General features: G+C 44.1%; 1 protein-coding gene across 1 annotated transcript in view; it reads right to left on the bottom strand.

The window, feature by feature from the left end:
* Nucleotides 1-403: 403 nt before the first annotated feature.
* LOC126176563 (homeobox protein slou-like) overlaps nucleotides 404-15906 on the bottom strand; it is a 38299-nt gene continuing 22796 nt past the window's right edge. The window contains exon 2 of the mRNA XM_049923723.1: nucleotides 404-696. Coding sequence (XP_049779680.1) covers nucleotides 404-696 — 293 coding nt within the window. The remainder of the gene's footprint in view (nucleotides 697-15906) is intronic.

Below are 15906 nucleotides of genomic sequence, written 5' to 3' on the forward strand. Positions count from 1 at the left end.
TACAGTGCCACGCTACCGCCATCTTACGTGCGCACCACTATAATGCGATGTAGCCATCCTCTTATGTGTGCAGTGGTATAGTGCCAAGCTGCCGCCTTCTTACATGTGTGCCACTATAATGCCACTCTGCCACCTTCTTACACGCACACCACTATAGTGCCACGCTGCCGCCTTCTTACGTGCGCACCAATATAATGCCACGCTGCTGCATTCTTATGTCTGCACCACTATAGCGTCACACTGCCACCTTCTTATGTGCGCATTACTATAATGCCACGTTGCCGCCTTCTTATGTGCGTAACAGTACAGTGCCAAGCTGCCACCTTCCTACGTGCATACCACTACAATGCCACATTGCCCCCTTCGTATGTGCGCAGCAGTATAGCGGCACGCTGCCGCCTTCTTACGTGCGCGCCACTATAGCACTGGTGCAGCAGCGCCGCGCCGGCCTCTGTGGCAGTCCAGGAAAGCTGCTGTGTGGCCAGTGAACGGCGCAGATTTGCGGCGCGGCCTTTGTGGGCCTGCGGACAGAAGTGCCGTGGGGAGCAGCCAGCTCTGGGGAGCGGAGCGCCGCCGACACCGATTGTTTCCGGAGCGGTAGGGGCGCACGGGACGGGACCGCCGCCGCCACTGTACTCACGTCGCCACCATCGATCTGCGACGTTCCCCTGTCGCGCCGTCCGCCCCCGCACTCCACTAAAGGCGCATCCGGCGCCCCGCGCAGCTCAGCTCACCTCACCTTTGTCCTGCCTCCCCCCTCCTCCCCCACCACCCCCTGTCGTTTTGCCGCTCTTACGCCGCCAGCATTCGCCTCTTCCCTGTCTTTAACTTAACTCTCCGACTTCGACGTATTTACTTCCTTGAGAATCCCTCAAATGGGCACACCTACAGCAGAAGACGCAAGCCGCTGCAATCGTTGAGTGGATAAGCTGGCATGGAACCTAGGCGGAGGATTTCAGTAGATGTGTTTCTATTTTTACATACATCAATTTCGAAATATCTCGGTTAATTTTCATAGATAAGTATAGCACGGAAACTAACTCTCGACAATTACAAGCCACACTTACGACAGTATACTTTTCAGTTCCTTGTGTGAAGGTCTGCCCACTTTTCAAAAGATGGGGTTAATCTCACGGCGAGATTTCAGTCAAGTAAAAAAGCACATTCCCAATCTGGCTGTAGCTGCTGTCAACCAGTTCTGACACAGTTCATAAAAAAACACAACTTTTCAGCGCATAACAACACAAATATAATTTTCCTTAACGAATAACTCCACGCCATTTGTACTTGACAAATGCTTCACTTGCATAAAATCGTACACTCGACCCAGGTTTCAGGATGCAAAACCTATCTTCAGGCGCTAAAAAAAAAGCAGCGAAAACAAGAGGGACTCTTCATAAAATTCATTAACACTAAAAGGACCCATATAAATGTGAACATCAGGTGATACCTTGACTGTATACATGAAAGTCATGTAAGAAATCCAGCAGATTTGTCAAGTAGCATGTGACATCCTGTGCAGGTGAGGCATGAAAATGTTATCTGAGTTAACCAGTACCACACCGGGTAAATGTGGCGTAAGGAAAAAGCCATATATGGCACCAAATAAACACACATTGCCTGCTTAATGTAACTTATGAACAAACTGCAAATGACTTGTCATGGGGCATGGGCTTAAGAAATTGAAATGAAGGCATAAAAGCTGTAAAATGAAAATTTGTGAACTTTGAAAGTAGCATACCATGTAAGTGCCCAGCCCGTCGGATACCGAGAAAGCCCAGCAAGACTAATCATGGCGAACCGCCATGAGACTCTTGTGTACACGTGTACATCAGAGACTGGCCTGTCACCGGAACTAACACCGAGGAAAGCAGAGACCATTGATAAAGTTATAACTAAAACACGGCCGCACCTTCACGTTTCCTCCCAAACGCTACTCGCTACTAATAGCGAAAAAACAACCTTACTTAAGCATGTCACTAGCTAAGTATTCCTGGTTCAGAGCAAACAATAAAGGCAAGAAACGCAATAGTCAAGAACTACAAGTAATACAAATACACAGTATAATGAAATTGTTAAGAAATAAAGTTAATAAAACCACAGTACAAAACATAAAATTAATATAACCATAACATGAAAAATAAAAGGGGCCAAACCAACACCCCATAAATTAAACATAGTAGGGGAAAATATTTGAATATACAGAGTACATCACATTAAGAATGTAAGGCTAAGGATGCAGATAGCGCAGCACAGCGTGTAGGGTAACCTACATAATCATGGCGCATAAAAATCCCCAGTAGCGGAGAAGGCAGTGTAACTAGTAAATTTCAAAAAATATTAAATATATAATCCCACAGAAAGGAATCACATGGAGTCAGATCACAAGATCTGGGTGGCCAATTTACATCACCCTTGGCGAGAAGTCATCCCTACCGGAGAACGTCTCGCCTAAAATTACGTTATGGAATCGATATGTGACTGGTTGCGCCATCTTGTTGAAAACAAACCTCTTCAGCATTCACAAAAACTCTCTTAAAATATTACTCTGGCGTTCGCTGTTCGCTGCTAATGCGTTTCCTGCATCATCTTCGAAGGAGTACGGCCCAATCACACCCTCAGACCAAGTGCCACGCAAAATGTTATAGCTTTTCAATAATTACTCGAGGGTTTCCTATGCCTCAAAAGCCTGATATTTTGCTTTTTCGGGAAGCTATTCAACAGAGAGTGCATCTTATCAATGAAGGTCGTTTTCTCGATGAAATTGTGCTCCCCTCTCGCGAGCATCAAATGTCTTAGCGTTTAAACGAATTTCGTACACATCACCTTTCTTAGAAGAAAGATTAAGGAAAGGCAAACCTACGTTTCTAGCATTTGTAGACTTAGAGAAAGCTTTTGACAATGTTGACTGGAATACTCTATTTCAAATTCTAAAGGTGGCAGGGGTAAAATACAGGGAGCGAAAGGCTATTTACAATTTGTACAGAAACCAGATGGCAGTTATAAGAGTCGAGGGACATGAAAGGGAAGCAGTGGTTGGGAAGGGAGTAAGACAGGGTTGTAGCCTCTCCCCGATGTTATTCAATCTGTATATCGAGCAAGCAGTAAAGGAAACAAAAGAAAAATTTGGAGTAGGTATTAAAATCCATGGAGAAGAAATAAAAACTTTAAGGTTCGCCGATGACATTGTAATTCTGTCAGAGACAGCAAAGGACTTGGAAGAGCAGTTGAATGGAATGGATGGTGTCTTGAAGGGAGGATATAAGATGAACATCAACAAAAGCAAAACAAGGATAATGGAATGTAGTCGAATTAAGTCGGGTGCTGCTGAGGGAATTAGATTAGAAAATGAGACACTTAAAGTAGTAAAGGAGTTTTGCTATTTGGGGAGCAAAATAACTGACGATGGTCGAAGTAGAGAGGATATTAAATGTAGACTAGCAATGGCAAGGAAAGTGTTTCTGAAGAAGAGAAATTTGTTAACATCGAGTATAGATTTAAGTGTCAGGAAGTTGTTTCTGAAAGTATTTGTATGGAGTGTAGCCATGTATGGAAGTGAAACATGGACGGTAAATAGTTTGGACAAGAAGAGAATAGAAGCTTTTGAAATGTGGTGCTACAGAAGAATGCTGAAGATTAGATGGGTAGATCACGTAACTAATGAGGAAGTATTGAATAGGATTGGGGAGAAGAGAAGTTTGTGGCACAACTTGACCAGAAGAAGGGATCGGTTGGTAGGACATGTTCTGAGGCATCAAGGGATCACCAATTTAGTATTGGAGGGCAGCGTGGAGGGTAAAAATCGTAGGGGGAGACCAAGAGATGAATATATTAAGCAGATTCAGAAGGATGTAGGTTGCAGTAGGTACTGGGAGATGAAGAAGCTTGCACAGGATAGAGTAGCATGGAGAGCTGCATCAAACCAGTCTAAGGACTGAAGACCACAACAACAACAACAACAACCTTCAGGCGAAGTGATCCCTTTTTAGTCCATCGCGTGAATTCCACCTTCGCGCCTTGGAAACTACCACATAGCGCGGTACGCTATATGAGAGCAAGTCAGTAGCTCATTTTCCACAAATGTATACACCTCTCGTGGCCTTGCGTAAGAAACCCATTCACATCGTAGGTAGCCGAGAAATCAAGCAAAGCTTAGTCAGAACGCATCCCTCTGCTTCATACAGTGGGAAAGCTGTTGAATATTCTGACGGCACGTCTCGACCTTATCAACCTCGGGTGAGGTGTGCTCTCCCCAATTAGTCCGCTTCCCGACCACTTTGCAGCACAAACACACGGTCTGGTAACTGTCACTGACGCCCCGAGTGTGGCCAAGTTAACGGCCAACAGCGGAAGTGCACTGCACACAAGCGAGCCATTACTGTGCGTTCTGTTCGTCTCGGTCGGAATCGTTCTCGCGAACTCAGTGAGCACAGCGTGCTTACAGAGCTTGCTGAAAGAAAGGTCTCTCCTTCCCTCTGAACCTCTGGAAAGATCAAGCACATCCTAGATCCTACTTCCATATCGGTGTTAGGTAATTCGGAAGAAGGCTTGCAAGCGATGTATATCGAAGGTGCGGCTGACAAGTGGCGACCGAGGCAGATATCGATTTTGTGTACTGCGTTGAAAACTACGACAAAAGACGATCGAATTACACAACTGGCCATTAAAATTTCTACACCACGAAGATGACGTGCTACAGACGCGAAATTTAACCGACAGGCAGAAGATGCTGTGATATGCAAATTATTAGCTTTTCATAACATTCACACAACGTTGGCGCCGGTGGCGACACCTACAACGTGCTGACATGAGGAAAGTTTCCAACCGATTTGTCATACATAAATAGCAGTTGACCGGCGTTTCCTGATGAAACGTTGATGTGAAGCCTCATGTAAGGAGGAGAAATGAGTATCATTACGTTTCCAACTATGATAAAGGTCGGATTGTAGCCTATCGCGATTGCGGTTTATCGTATCGCGACATTGCTGCTCGCGTTGGTCGAGATCCAATGACTGTTAGCAGAATATGGAATTGGTGGGTTCAGGAAGGTAATACGGAACGCCGTGCTAGATCCCAACGGCCTCGTATCACTAGCAGTCGAGATGTCAGGCATCTTATCCGCATGGCTGTAACGGATCGTGCAGCCACGTCTCGATCCCTGAGTCAACAAATGGGGACGTTTGCAAGACAACAACCATCTGCACGAACAGTTCGACGACGTGTACAGCAGCATGGACTATTAGGTCGGAGACTATGGCTGTGGTTATCCTTGATGCTGCATCACAGACAGGAATGCCTGCGCTGGCGTACCCAACGACGAACCTGGGCGCACGAATGGCAAAACATTTTTTCGGATCAATCCACGTTCTGTTTACAGCATCATAATGGTCGCATCCGTTTTTGGCGACATCCCGGTGAACGCACATTGGAAGCGTGTATTCGTCGTTGCCATACTGGCGTATCACTCGGCATGATGGTTTGGGGTGCCATTGGTTACACGTCTCGGTCACCGCATTGACGGCACTTTGAACAGTGGACGTTACATTTCAGATGTGTTACGACCCGTGGCTCTACCCTTCGTTCGATCCCTGCGAAACCCTACATTTCAGCAGGACAGTGCACGACCGCATGTTGCAGGTCCTGTACGGGCCTTTCTGGATACAGAAGATGTTCGACTGCTGCCCTGGCCAGCACATTCTCCAGATCTCTCTCCAACTGAAAACGTCTGGTCAATGGTGGCTGAGCAACTGGCTCGTCGCAATACGCCAGTTACTACTCTTGATGAACTGTGGTATCGTGTTGAAACTGCATGGGCAGCTGTACCTGTACACGCCATCCAAGCTCTGTTTGACTCAATGCCCAGGCGTATCAAGGCCGTTATTACGGTCAGACGTGGTTGTTCTGGATACTGATTTCTCATGATCTATGCACCCAAATTGTGTGATAATGTAGTCACATGTCAGTTCTAGTATAATATATTTGTCCAATGAATACCCGTTTATCATCTGCATTTCTTCTTGGTGTAGCAATTTCAATGGCCAGTAGTGTAAATTCTGTGTATAGCCTGTCAAGCGATTTCCATTTTTTTAATTAAATTATGGGGCTAGGTGGATGAACGGATGAAGGTAAGTGGATCAGTTTTTACAGTAAAAAGTAATAACACATTTGGAGGAGAAGAAAGACTGTAAATATGATTACTGCTCGATTCCGTCGCAGCAACATGTCACGACTTTAGATTAGGCAGGAACTTAATAGCACAGCTTTAATTGCTGCGACTGGTAGGGGAAGAGATCATATTCACTGTCTCGCTTCTTCTCCGAATATGTTACTGCTTTTGACAGTAAAAACTGATCCACTTACGTCCACCCATCCACCTACCTACCTCCATGATTTAAGCATAGAAAAAAAGTCTTTTGAAACATTGAGCAATATCAAAGGAGGATTGCTTGGCACGACAGCCGTGTGTTCTTCATTGCATATGTAGAGTATAGATAATTATTACAAATGTAAATGAGCTCCTCATCCGGAGTTATTTACGCCGCTGTGATTTGCAAAAGTAATAAAAAATATTTATAACATTGTAGCAGTCTTGTCTATCTTTAAATATATCAAATCGGCGCAATTATTATTGTGTTTAGATATTAACATAACACGACACATTAGTTTCATGTAGTACTGGAAATGGCGCTCGCTTCGCCGCACATTACGTGTCGATTCTTACAATCGATATCTGGCTCCGTGACAGTCGCACCTTCGATATATATCACTTGCAAGCGTTCTTTCAGATTACCCAATTTTGTCGAGAAACTAGTGAGCTAATCTAGATGCGACTAGTTAACTAGTGACATTTCCACACAGTAGACGGAAGGCGCAGCTTGCATCACTGAGACGTGTTGCTAGAGGGACATCTGGTTGGAGAAACGTTTGGTTGTTTGTTGCCTCCCTTTCTGCAGCGAAATTAAGTCTTCCCTTTTTTTCTCTTTAAGCACTGACGACGCACGATTTATCACTGGGAGGCTATTTCCCTACAGCTCATTGACTAAACTAAACTTAGCTAACTTGACAAAAGCCGTCACTTTTTCATTTTCATTTGCCTCAGTTCCTACATTTCATAATATGTAAATGTATAAGGTTAATTCCGTTCTCTCATTGCAGTTCTTATTCAAGTGAAAAAAATTAAAGTCTCATTTTCATTTGTATCACTACGTGCAACATGAAACGTTACGAAGTCAGATGTCCGTCTTTCTTTCACCACTTCGGAAAATTTTCCGAGGGGCGAGCACTCCACTGAGCTAAGATTTCTCACCCTACCTCCCGGCGGACCGCTTCTTATGAGAGGAACGGTTAACAGGTGGAAGTGTACTAGAACGGCGGTTAAGCTTGTTATGTTGCTAATATGTTTCTTCCAGGTTTTGTTGTTATCATCTTGTGCACGATGTTTTAATTTTATCCTGCACTACTGTGCACTGTGGTCCAAATGGCTCTGAGCACTATGGGACTTAACAGCTGAGGTCACCAGTCCCCTAGAACTTAGAACTACTTAAACCTAACTAACCTGAGGACATCACACACACCCATGCCCGAGGCAGGATTCGAACCTGCGACCGTAGCAGCAGCGCGGTTCCGGACTGAAGCGCCTGGAACCGCTCGACCACAGCGGCCGGTGAACCTCCGACGGGGGGAGCCGCACGAACCGTGACAAGGTGCCCTAGACGGCGCGGCTACCCCAGTTTTGTTAGTGTAGCTCCCCTTTCCCCCAAACATAATTTGCCCCCACCCACATATTTAACGTGTAAAAGGTGCATAAGATATTAATTATAAGAACAATAAAATAGAGGGGGACCCAGAAGTCTGTAGACTAACTAATTCACAGAATACTTTGGGTAGAGAGGTGAAACCTGACACACGTGCCTAAAATGACTTGGGGTTTTATTGAAACCAAAGACGAGTGCAAAAAACGGCCAACAAGTGGGGCTGGGCAGCAACTCGTCAGTGACACCGCATGAGAATCGTGTAGAAAATGAACCACAGTGAGAGAGGGAGTCAGATGCGCCAGTAATCGCGGCATATTGACTTTACCAGACATGGTAGTGTTAGTGAAGCTTCCCTATCAGGATGGTGGATCCATCACTGCTGCTTTATGATCCTATCGCCATAAGAAGGGTCTTCGAACGGGTAAAGGTCCTGTGACAAGTGTCGCTGTGAATAAAATGATCACGACTTTGGAAACCACAGGTTGTTTAGACGATCGGCCCTGCAGTGGGCGAACAGACACAAGTGCTACTGCTGCCTGGACGTTTTAGGAAGAAATGGAGATTTTAGCCGGTTCATCTCTGCATGGTGAAGTCCGCGCTCGTGAAGTTGCGCGACGCACTGGCATACCACGCGATTCTGTACAGTAAGGTGTACCCTCCAATGCTATCCGCACTAAATCTAGCGTCATAACGAACTGATAGGCATCGATTTTATGACATGGAGAGCATCCGCTATGTAGAGACTTCAAAAATGGAGGAAGATGGCGACTGCTTACCTAACGTGTTGTGGACCGACAAAACCCATTTCACACTCCGACGCTCTTCAACAACCACACCTGCAGGATTTCGGCTACCGAAAGTTTTAGATCTGCTGCGGAAACACCGGCATGGATGTGTGTGACGTCCTTATGTTAGTTAGGTATCAGTACCGGGTGATCAAAAAGTCAGTATAAATTTGAAAACATGCTTGGAATGACATGGGATTTTATTAGAACCAAAAAAATATAAAAGTTCAAAAAATGTCCGACAGATGGCGCTTTATCTGATCATAATAGCAATAATTAGCATAACAAAGTAAGACAAAGCAAAGATGATGTTCTTTACAGGAAATGCTCAATATGTCAACCATCATTCCTCAACAATACCTGTAGTCGAGGAATAATGTTGTGAACAGCACTGTAAAGCATGTCCGGAGCTATGGTGAGGCATTGGCGTCGGATGTTGTCTTTCAGCATTCCTAGAGATGTCGGTCGATCACGATACGCTTGCGACTTCAGGTAACCCCAAAGCCAATAGTCGCACGGACTGAGGTCTGGGGACCTGGGAGGCCAAGCATGACGAAAGTGGCGGCTGAGCACACGATCATGACCAAACGACGCGCGCAAGAGATCTTTCAAGCGTCTAGCAATATGGGGTGGTTCTAATAAAACCCCATGTCATTCCAAGCATGTGTGTCAATTTTTACCTCTCTATCTACATTATTCCGTGGTTTATTAAGTTTTCAAATTTATACTGACTTTTTGATCACCCTGTAGTTCTAAGTCTAGGTGACTGATGACCTCAGATGTTAAGTCCCATAGTGCTGAGAGCCGTTTGAACCGTCGGAGGTTCGAGTCCTCCCCTAGGGCGTGTGTGTGTGTGTGTGTGTGTGTGTGTGTGTGTGTTGTCCACAGCGTAAGTTAGTTTAAGTAGTGTGCAGGCTTAGGGTCCTATGACCTCTGCAGTTTGGTCCCATAAGACCTTACCACAAATTTCCAATTTTTTACTAACAAACCGTAACACGTCTTTTCTCTCTCAAACCATAACCGAATCCTGGACCCGTTCTTGTCCTGAAGCGGTGATTCAGGTAGAGGCGCCCTAAAAATTAGTCGTATCTGCTCCGAGAGCTAACACCACTACACACCGCTCCAGCAGATAACCCACAAGGAAAGCGAGAGAATTCTATCTAATCTCGTTAGACGTCTGTCCTCAACACCGTCTTGGTTTGCCCTTTATACTGTATTTCTTATCACTTTCTGTACCAGTTTCCGCCAAGCAAATAACGAACACATGCGGCCGAGCGTTGAAATATTGAGTCACCGGCGCCGGCGCTCCCGTTTCGGAACATTTCAAAATGTCAGAGACACTGGAGCGATCCGTATTCGTGTCGCTTACAGCGGAAAATTGACCCCTTTAAACAATTTAATCTGTTAGCGCTGCGTAATTTGCGATAACATGCAGTGGCAATTACGTAACCAAACAACTCGATAAAAACTATTTGCACTGTTTTAAATTATTTTTTAAAGTCTGCATCGCTGCCATCATTTTCTGTCCGAGTCAGCGCGTTCTGCCCGGACAGAAAGAAAGAAGCGCAAATGGTATTTGTTTTAATTAACCGCTGGTTATTCAGCGAGTACGCTCGAAATATTGAGTCGCAGTAAACTCGTCGCACTGGCAAGAGACCACGCCGAAATCGTTACTCGTCGTGTTAGGGAGTGCGCGAGCACTAGCTTATAGTGGAACATAAGGCGTCTTACAAGGCAATCGATAATAGGAAACGTGAAGGAGGGAGAAATTCTTTTAGGGCCAGTTGGCCGTTCTCCGCACCCGCGGCTGATAGCTTCTCACCCACTCACGCCGAGGCTGTTATAGGTAATCGATTAACTCTTACGGCCACAACAAAAGGGGCACGACGCAACAAACTTGTCTTCGAACCGCGTACTCTGTGGCACGAATGTAACTGGGACGCGAGAGAAATTAAAATTAGTTGTAGCGTGTTTAAGCGGATAATGAAATAATGAAATGAGAAAGCACTATGGAAACAACAGCTATATCTCCTTGTACGGCGTAACACGCTGCTGTTTTATATTAACATTCATATCTAGACTAAGTCTGAAAACATTGCCAGATGGCCAAGATAAAAGACGCCCCGTGTTATACCAAACGTGATATTTGAAGCAATCTGAGTGTTGTTATTTTTTGACGTGAGGACGGTGATCGAGCAGGGTTATGAACGTCTCACGGTGCTTAAGCGTCCAATGCTGCGTTGACAGTAGTCTGATTGAAACTTGTTGTGAATACACTTACTGCAGAACGCCTTTTTCAATCGAACAAAGAGTGTTTATTATTGCCGGCCGGTGTGGCCGAGCGGTTCTAGGCACTTCAGTCTGGAACCGCGAGACCGCTGCGGTCTCAGATTCGAATCCTGCCTCGGGCATGGATGTGTGTGATGTCCTTAGGTTAGTTAAGTTTAAGTAGTTCTAAGTTCTAGGGGACTGATGACCTCAGATGTTAAGTCCCATAGTGCTCAGAGCCATTTGAACCATTTTGTTTATTATTGAATATGTTTTTGGATGTACATCACTTAAAACGTTAAATAAAAAGCTCACGCTAAAATATCCAGAAACAGCTGCTCCTGCAAAATGTGTTGTTGATCACTAAATTTAGAGCAACAGGTTCAATCGCTAACACCAAAATAAAATAACAAATTGGAAAGGAACTTTGTTCACCGGAAAATATTGGACGTGTTCACGAGACTACGGTAAGAAGTCCACGGACATCAACTAGACATCTATTCTCCCAAAACGCATGTCATGACAAAACACGTTGAAGCTGTTAATGGGCGAGCATACAAAGTAAGAGGGATGCAAGCATTAAACCTACGGAGTACCCACAACGACAACACTTTTGCGAATCGGAACTCACACTTGTCGCTGATGGTTACCTGATCCAAATCTTCACTTCAACTCCGACGAAGCATGGTTTCATCTATCATTTATCATCTGTATACCTGGACTATCAAAATACACGCTGTTGGCAACAGAAAGTCACAGGAAACTTTTTGAGGTACCTCTGCAACATCTGAATGTAGGTGTTTGGTGTGTAGTTTGAGGCCAACGGATCGCAGGCCCTGTTCTCTTTAACAACGCCGTGAACTCTCAAGTGTATGTAACGGTATTGCAGCAACCGTTCACAGCGCAACTAACGGAGGAAGAACGAGAGTGTGAGTTTTTGCACTAAGATGGCGCTGCGACGCATACTTCGCGGTTTTCAATGTCACACGTCCATGAAGCTTTCGGAGAAGGATGTACAGTTTCCACGGGTTTATTGGCCTCCCAGATCGCTCGATCCGTCCACCTGTGATTTTAATTTATGGGGTAATTTAAAGGATAAAGTCTACAGTAACAATCCGCATACAATTGAAGAGCTGAAAACAAACATTAGCAATACGAACGCGGAAATCACCCCAAACGAATTGGGAAAAGTTTCCAGAACATGTTGACACGTGCTGAGTTGTGCATCGAAGTTCATGCCGAACATTTTCAACATCTCCTGTGAACTATTGATCGAATGAATGTTCAGTACGTTGTTTTTCATAATAATAATTTATTACTCTATGTTCTATGTTTACAATAAACCAGTGAATTGTCTATATGTTGTTTATAAGACATGGCCCTTTTTATTTCGGCCAACCTGTTCGTTCACGGTCGTGTCGCGTGAGGTACAGTAGCGGGAGCATGTTGGCATGCTTGGACGTGGAGCTAGTGCAAACTTTTATTTACTACTCTAGCAACTGTGATGCAGTGTTGTGGAACTATTTTCATAGAACAATACAATTTCTCAGATTTTGGAGCCTCTTGCACCATTTTATACTATTAAACGCTTCATTTAGGTCGGCGATTCCTACGAAAGTGTCTTGATTTTTATGAAATCTTTCTTTTATTACCAATTGCCTTCCTTTTGTTAGGCCTATCCGAAAGCCAAACTGATTGCCATCTATGATACTCAGTTTTCTTTCATTTTTCTGTACGATATTCTTGTTAGCAACTTAAGATGTCTGAACTGTTAAACTAATTGTGCTATAGTTCTTGAATTTGTCTGCCCTTGCTATCTTCGGGAGTGTATAGTATTGTAGGAAGTGGCAACCAAAGGACTTTTCAAGTTGGTGAGTAGAATTTGTCGGTTCGGAGACATATCATCAGACTCTCGGAAAAATATTGTCCGGACAATCCCGAAGACAGCAGGGGCAGATTGTATAGCAAATATATAGTAAATACTGTGCCGTGCTTTATAGATGCAGCACGCCCACAAGGGAATTACCGAGGACCAGATTCAGGTACACCATCTAGGTAAATGTGAAGTGAAGTGGGGTACTGAAGCACTGAGGAATAATGAAATGCGTTTGAAGTCCTCTATGTCTGCGATAATTAATATCACAGAAGACATTTCAGCTCTAGAGGAATGGGCACCTCTAAAATGGACAATCACGGTAGTTGGACAGACAGTAGGTACAAGGATGGTAACTGTGAAGAAGTCTAGAGGAACGGAAGATACATTACAATTGCTCGACGAAAGAAGGAAGTACGAAAATTTTGAGGAAATCACGGGAACACAGCAATACAAGTCACTGTGGAATGAAATAAATAGAAATTGCAAGGAAGTCAGCCGGCCGTTGTGGCCGAGCGGTTTTAGGCGCTTCAGTCCGGAACCGTACTGCTGCTACGGTCGCAGGTTCGAATCCTGCCTCGGGTATGGATGTGTGTGATGTCCTTAGGTTAGTTATGTTTAAGTAGCTCTAAGTGTAGAGGACTGATGACCTCAGATGTTAAGTCCCATAGTAGTTAGAGCCAAGGAAGTCAAAGCGAATGGTTGCAAGAGAAATATGAAGTAATCGAAAAAGATACGGCCATCGGAAGAACCGAGTCACCACACAAACTGAAAGCAAGGGCTTCACTATTAAGAGAACAATAAAGATTCCACTGCCAAAAAGAACAACTAGAGGGAAGGAGTACACTGAAAGCCTCTACGAGTGGGAAGAACTCTCTGAAGGCAGAAGTGATAGACAATTTTTCTTCGAAATTTGTAAAATCTTTCGGGGGGAAGTGGCAACCAAAGGACTTTTCAAGTTGCTGTATAGAATTTGTCAATCCGGAGACACATCACCAGACTCTCGGAGAAATAACGTCCGTACAATCCTGAAGACAGCAGGGGCAGATAAATTCAAGAACTATGGAGTAATCAGTTTAACAGTTCAAACATCTAAGTTGCTTTTCGCGGGCAAGTGCTCTACCAACTGAGCTACCCAAGCACGACTCACGCCCCGTCCTCACAGTTTAGAAGGTAGGAGACGAGATACTGGCAGAAGTAAAGCTGTGAGGAGGGGCCGCGAATGGTGCTTGGGTAGCTCAGTGGATTAGCCAGCACGGTAGCTGAGCATGTTCGGTCAGAGGGTTAGCTGCCCTCTGTAATAAAAAAAAAAACTGAGTCAATCGATCAACAACGAACTTAAAAGGATGTCTTAAGACGTCCGCCCGAGCAGAGGCAAAAAAAAAACAAAAAAAAAGAGTGGTAGAGCACTTGCCCACGAAAGGAAAAGGTCCCGAGTTCGAGTCTCGGTCCAGCACACAGTTTTAATCTGCCAGGAAGTTTCAATAATGTTATTGTTAATAGTTATTGTATTTGGACTGAACTAATTGTAGACCCTGCATTCGGTATGACGTAATTTATTATTTTGTTTGTATGGTAAATATCGATAAAGGTGGTGTAGAGTAAACGCACTGGATTCGCATTCAGCAGTACTCGTCGATAGCCTCGGTATGACCATCCTAGAGTGGATTTTCCGTGGTATCCCCAAGTCACTAAGGTGAATGTCGGAACGATCTCAATTGAAACGCCATGACCGACTTCCAAGTTCCTGCCATACTCTTGCTGGATCCAGTCCTACATCATATGTGTTGTAAATATGTGTAAATATATTTGAAATCCATTTGACCTGCCTTATACTATTAAGTGGTAAAGGGACATATAAATAAATAAAACTCTTGACCGTCGGAGTAAAAGCACGTGAATCGGTCGAGCAGTAATCAATTTAGATCATGATTGCATTAGAGATTTTTTAGAGTTCAGACCATAAGAGGTGCAAACTGGAAAAGACACGCAGCGCAGATTTACCAAGCGCTCACACGACATCCACCTGCAAACAAAAGCACCAGAACAGGTGTTTATGAACCATCTGGAGCAACATTAACAATTCAGTATTGCCAAAGCGTGTGAGAGCCGTTTCGTGTGAGGTTGCCACACAAAAATCCGGTTGCGAAAACGATTACTTTGAAATATGAAAAATGTCCAACGATCGATTTCCTAAACCACATATTTGTCTGCAAAGAGCACCCTCGAGTTTGAAACTGGATTTGTAGCAAGTGACTGATGCCAATGACAACATATCGCTAACACGTGGTATCTTGGCTGGCACATGTAACCAATGCCAAAACAGAATAGTCAGATGGTTTACCACTTCACTGAGGGCAAAACAACCCAAAACACAAGAGCTTGCTTTCTCCCTCGAAGAAGAACAGCAGCGGGTTCACACCAATTCCATAACTTTATACTGCTTCGTACTATTGAAATATAATTAAGGAAGCACAGTATCATGAAAAATTTAGTTTTATACGAAGAGTGGCTTGAAGAAGAGTGAATGGTAAACAAATTTCGCAATTGGTTCCATTTTCTGATAACAAGTGTTAAGAAGTCAATCTTGCCGACGAATTAAGTTTTTGCTTTGATAATTTCACAAAGAGTACTCCGTGACAGAAGAATATCCATCAGTCAGAATCAACCTCAGAGATCATTAATTTAAAGCAATATAGCGTATAAGAAAGAAATTATAGCGGAGAGATAACCGAAGAAGGCAAGCTGGAAATCGAAAGGTTGAGATGAAAGGGAAGAAAAGGGCGGTTTTCACACTCGTCTATGCAAACGTCTGGCTGTTTCCATTTTTCCGCAACGGAAAATGAACACTCAAAATACACAAAGTATAATTAAAAAAGAGGGAAACTGAAGACGGAATTAGTACTGGACCAAAGAAAAAATAAAAATAATATGGAAATCGTGGAAAGGACTCTGTCCTTCATTAGGAGGCGCTACAAACGCTGGAAAAGAAGAAGAAGACTAGAAAAAAAGATGAGGAAAGAAACACAGGAAAACCCGTTCCATAAGAATGAACAGGTGACTGGAGCATCTGCTATGATTTTCGAGAATAGTTACACTAACATGTGAAGGAGCACAATGGAGAGAGGGGGAGGGGAGAGAGCGACTTGCATAAACATAATATAGAAAATGCATAACGTATCTTCGATTATTGTGGTTGTAGTAGACATGCCAAGCCGGCCGCTGT

The sequence above is a fragment of the Schistocerca cancellata genome, chromosome 3, assembly GCF_023864275.1.
Source record: "Schistocerca cancellata isolate TAMUIC-IGC-003103 chromosome 3, iqSchCanc2.1, whole genome shotgun sequence".
NCBI lineage: Eukaryota > Metazoa > Arthropoda > Insecta > Orthoptera > Acrididae > Schistocerca > Schistocerca cancellata.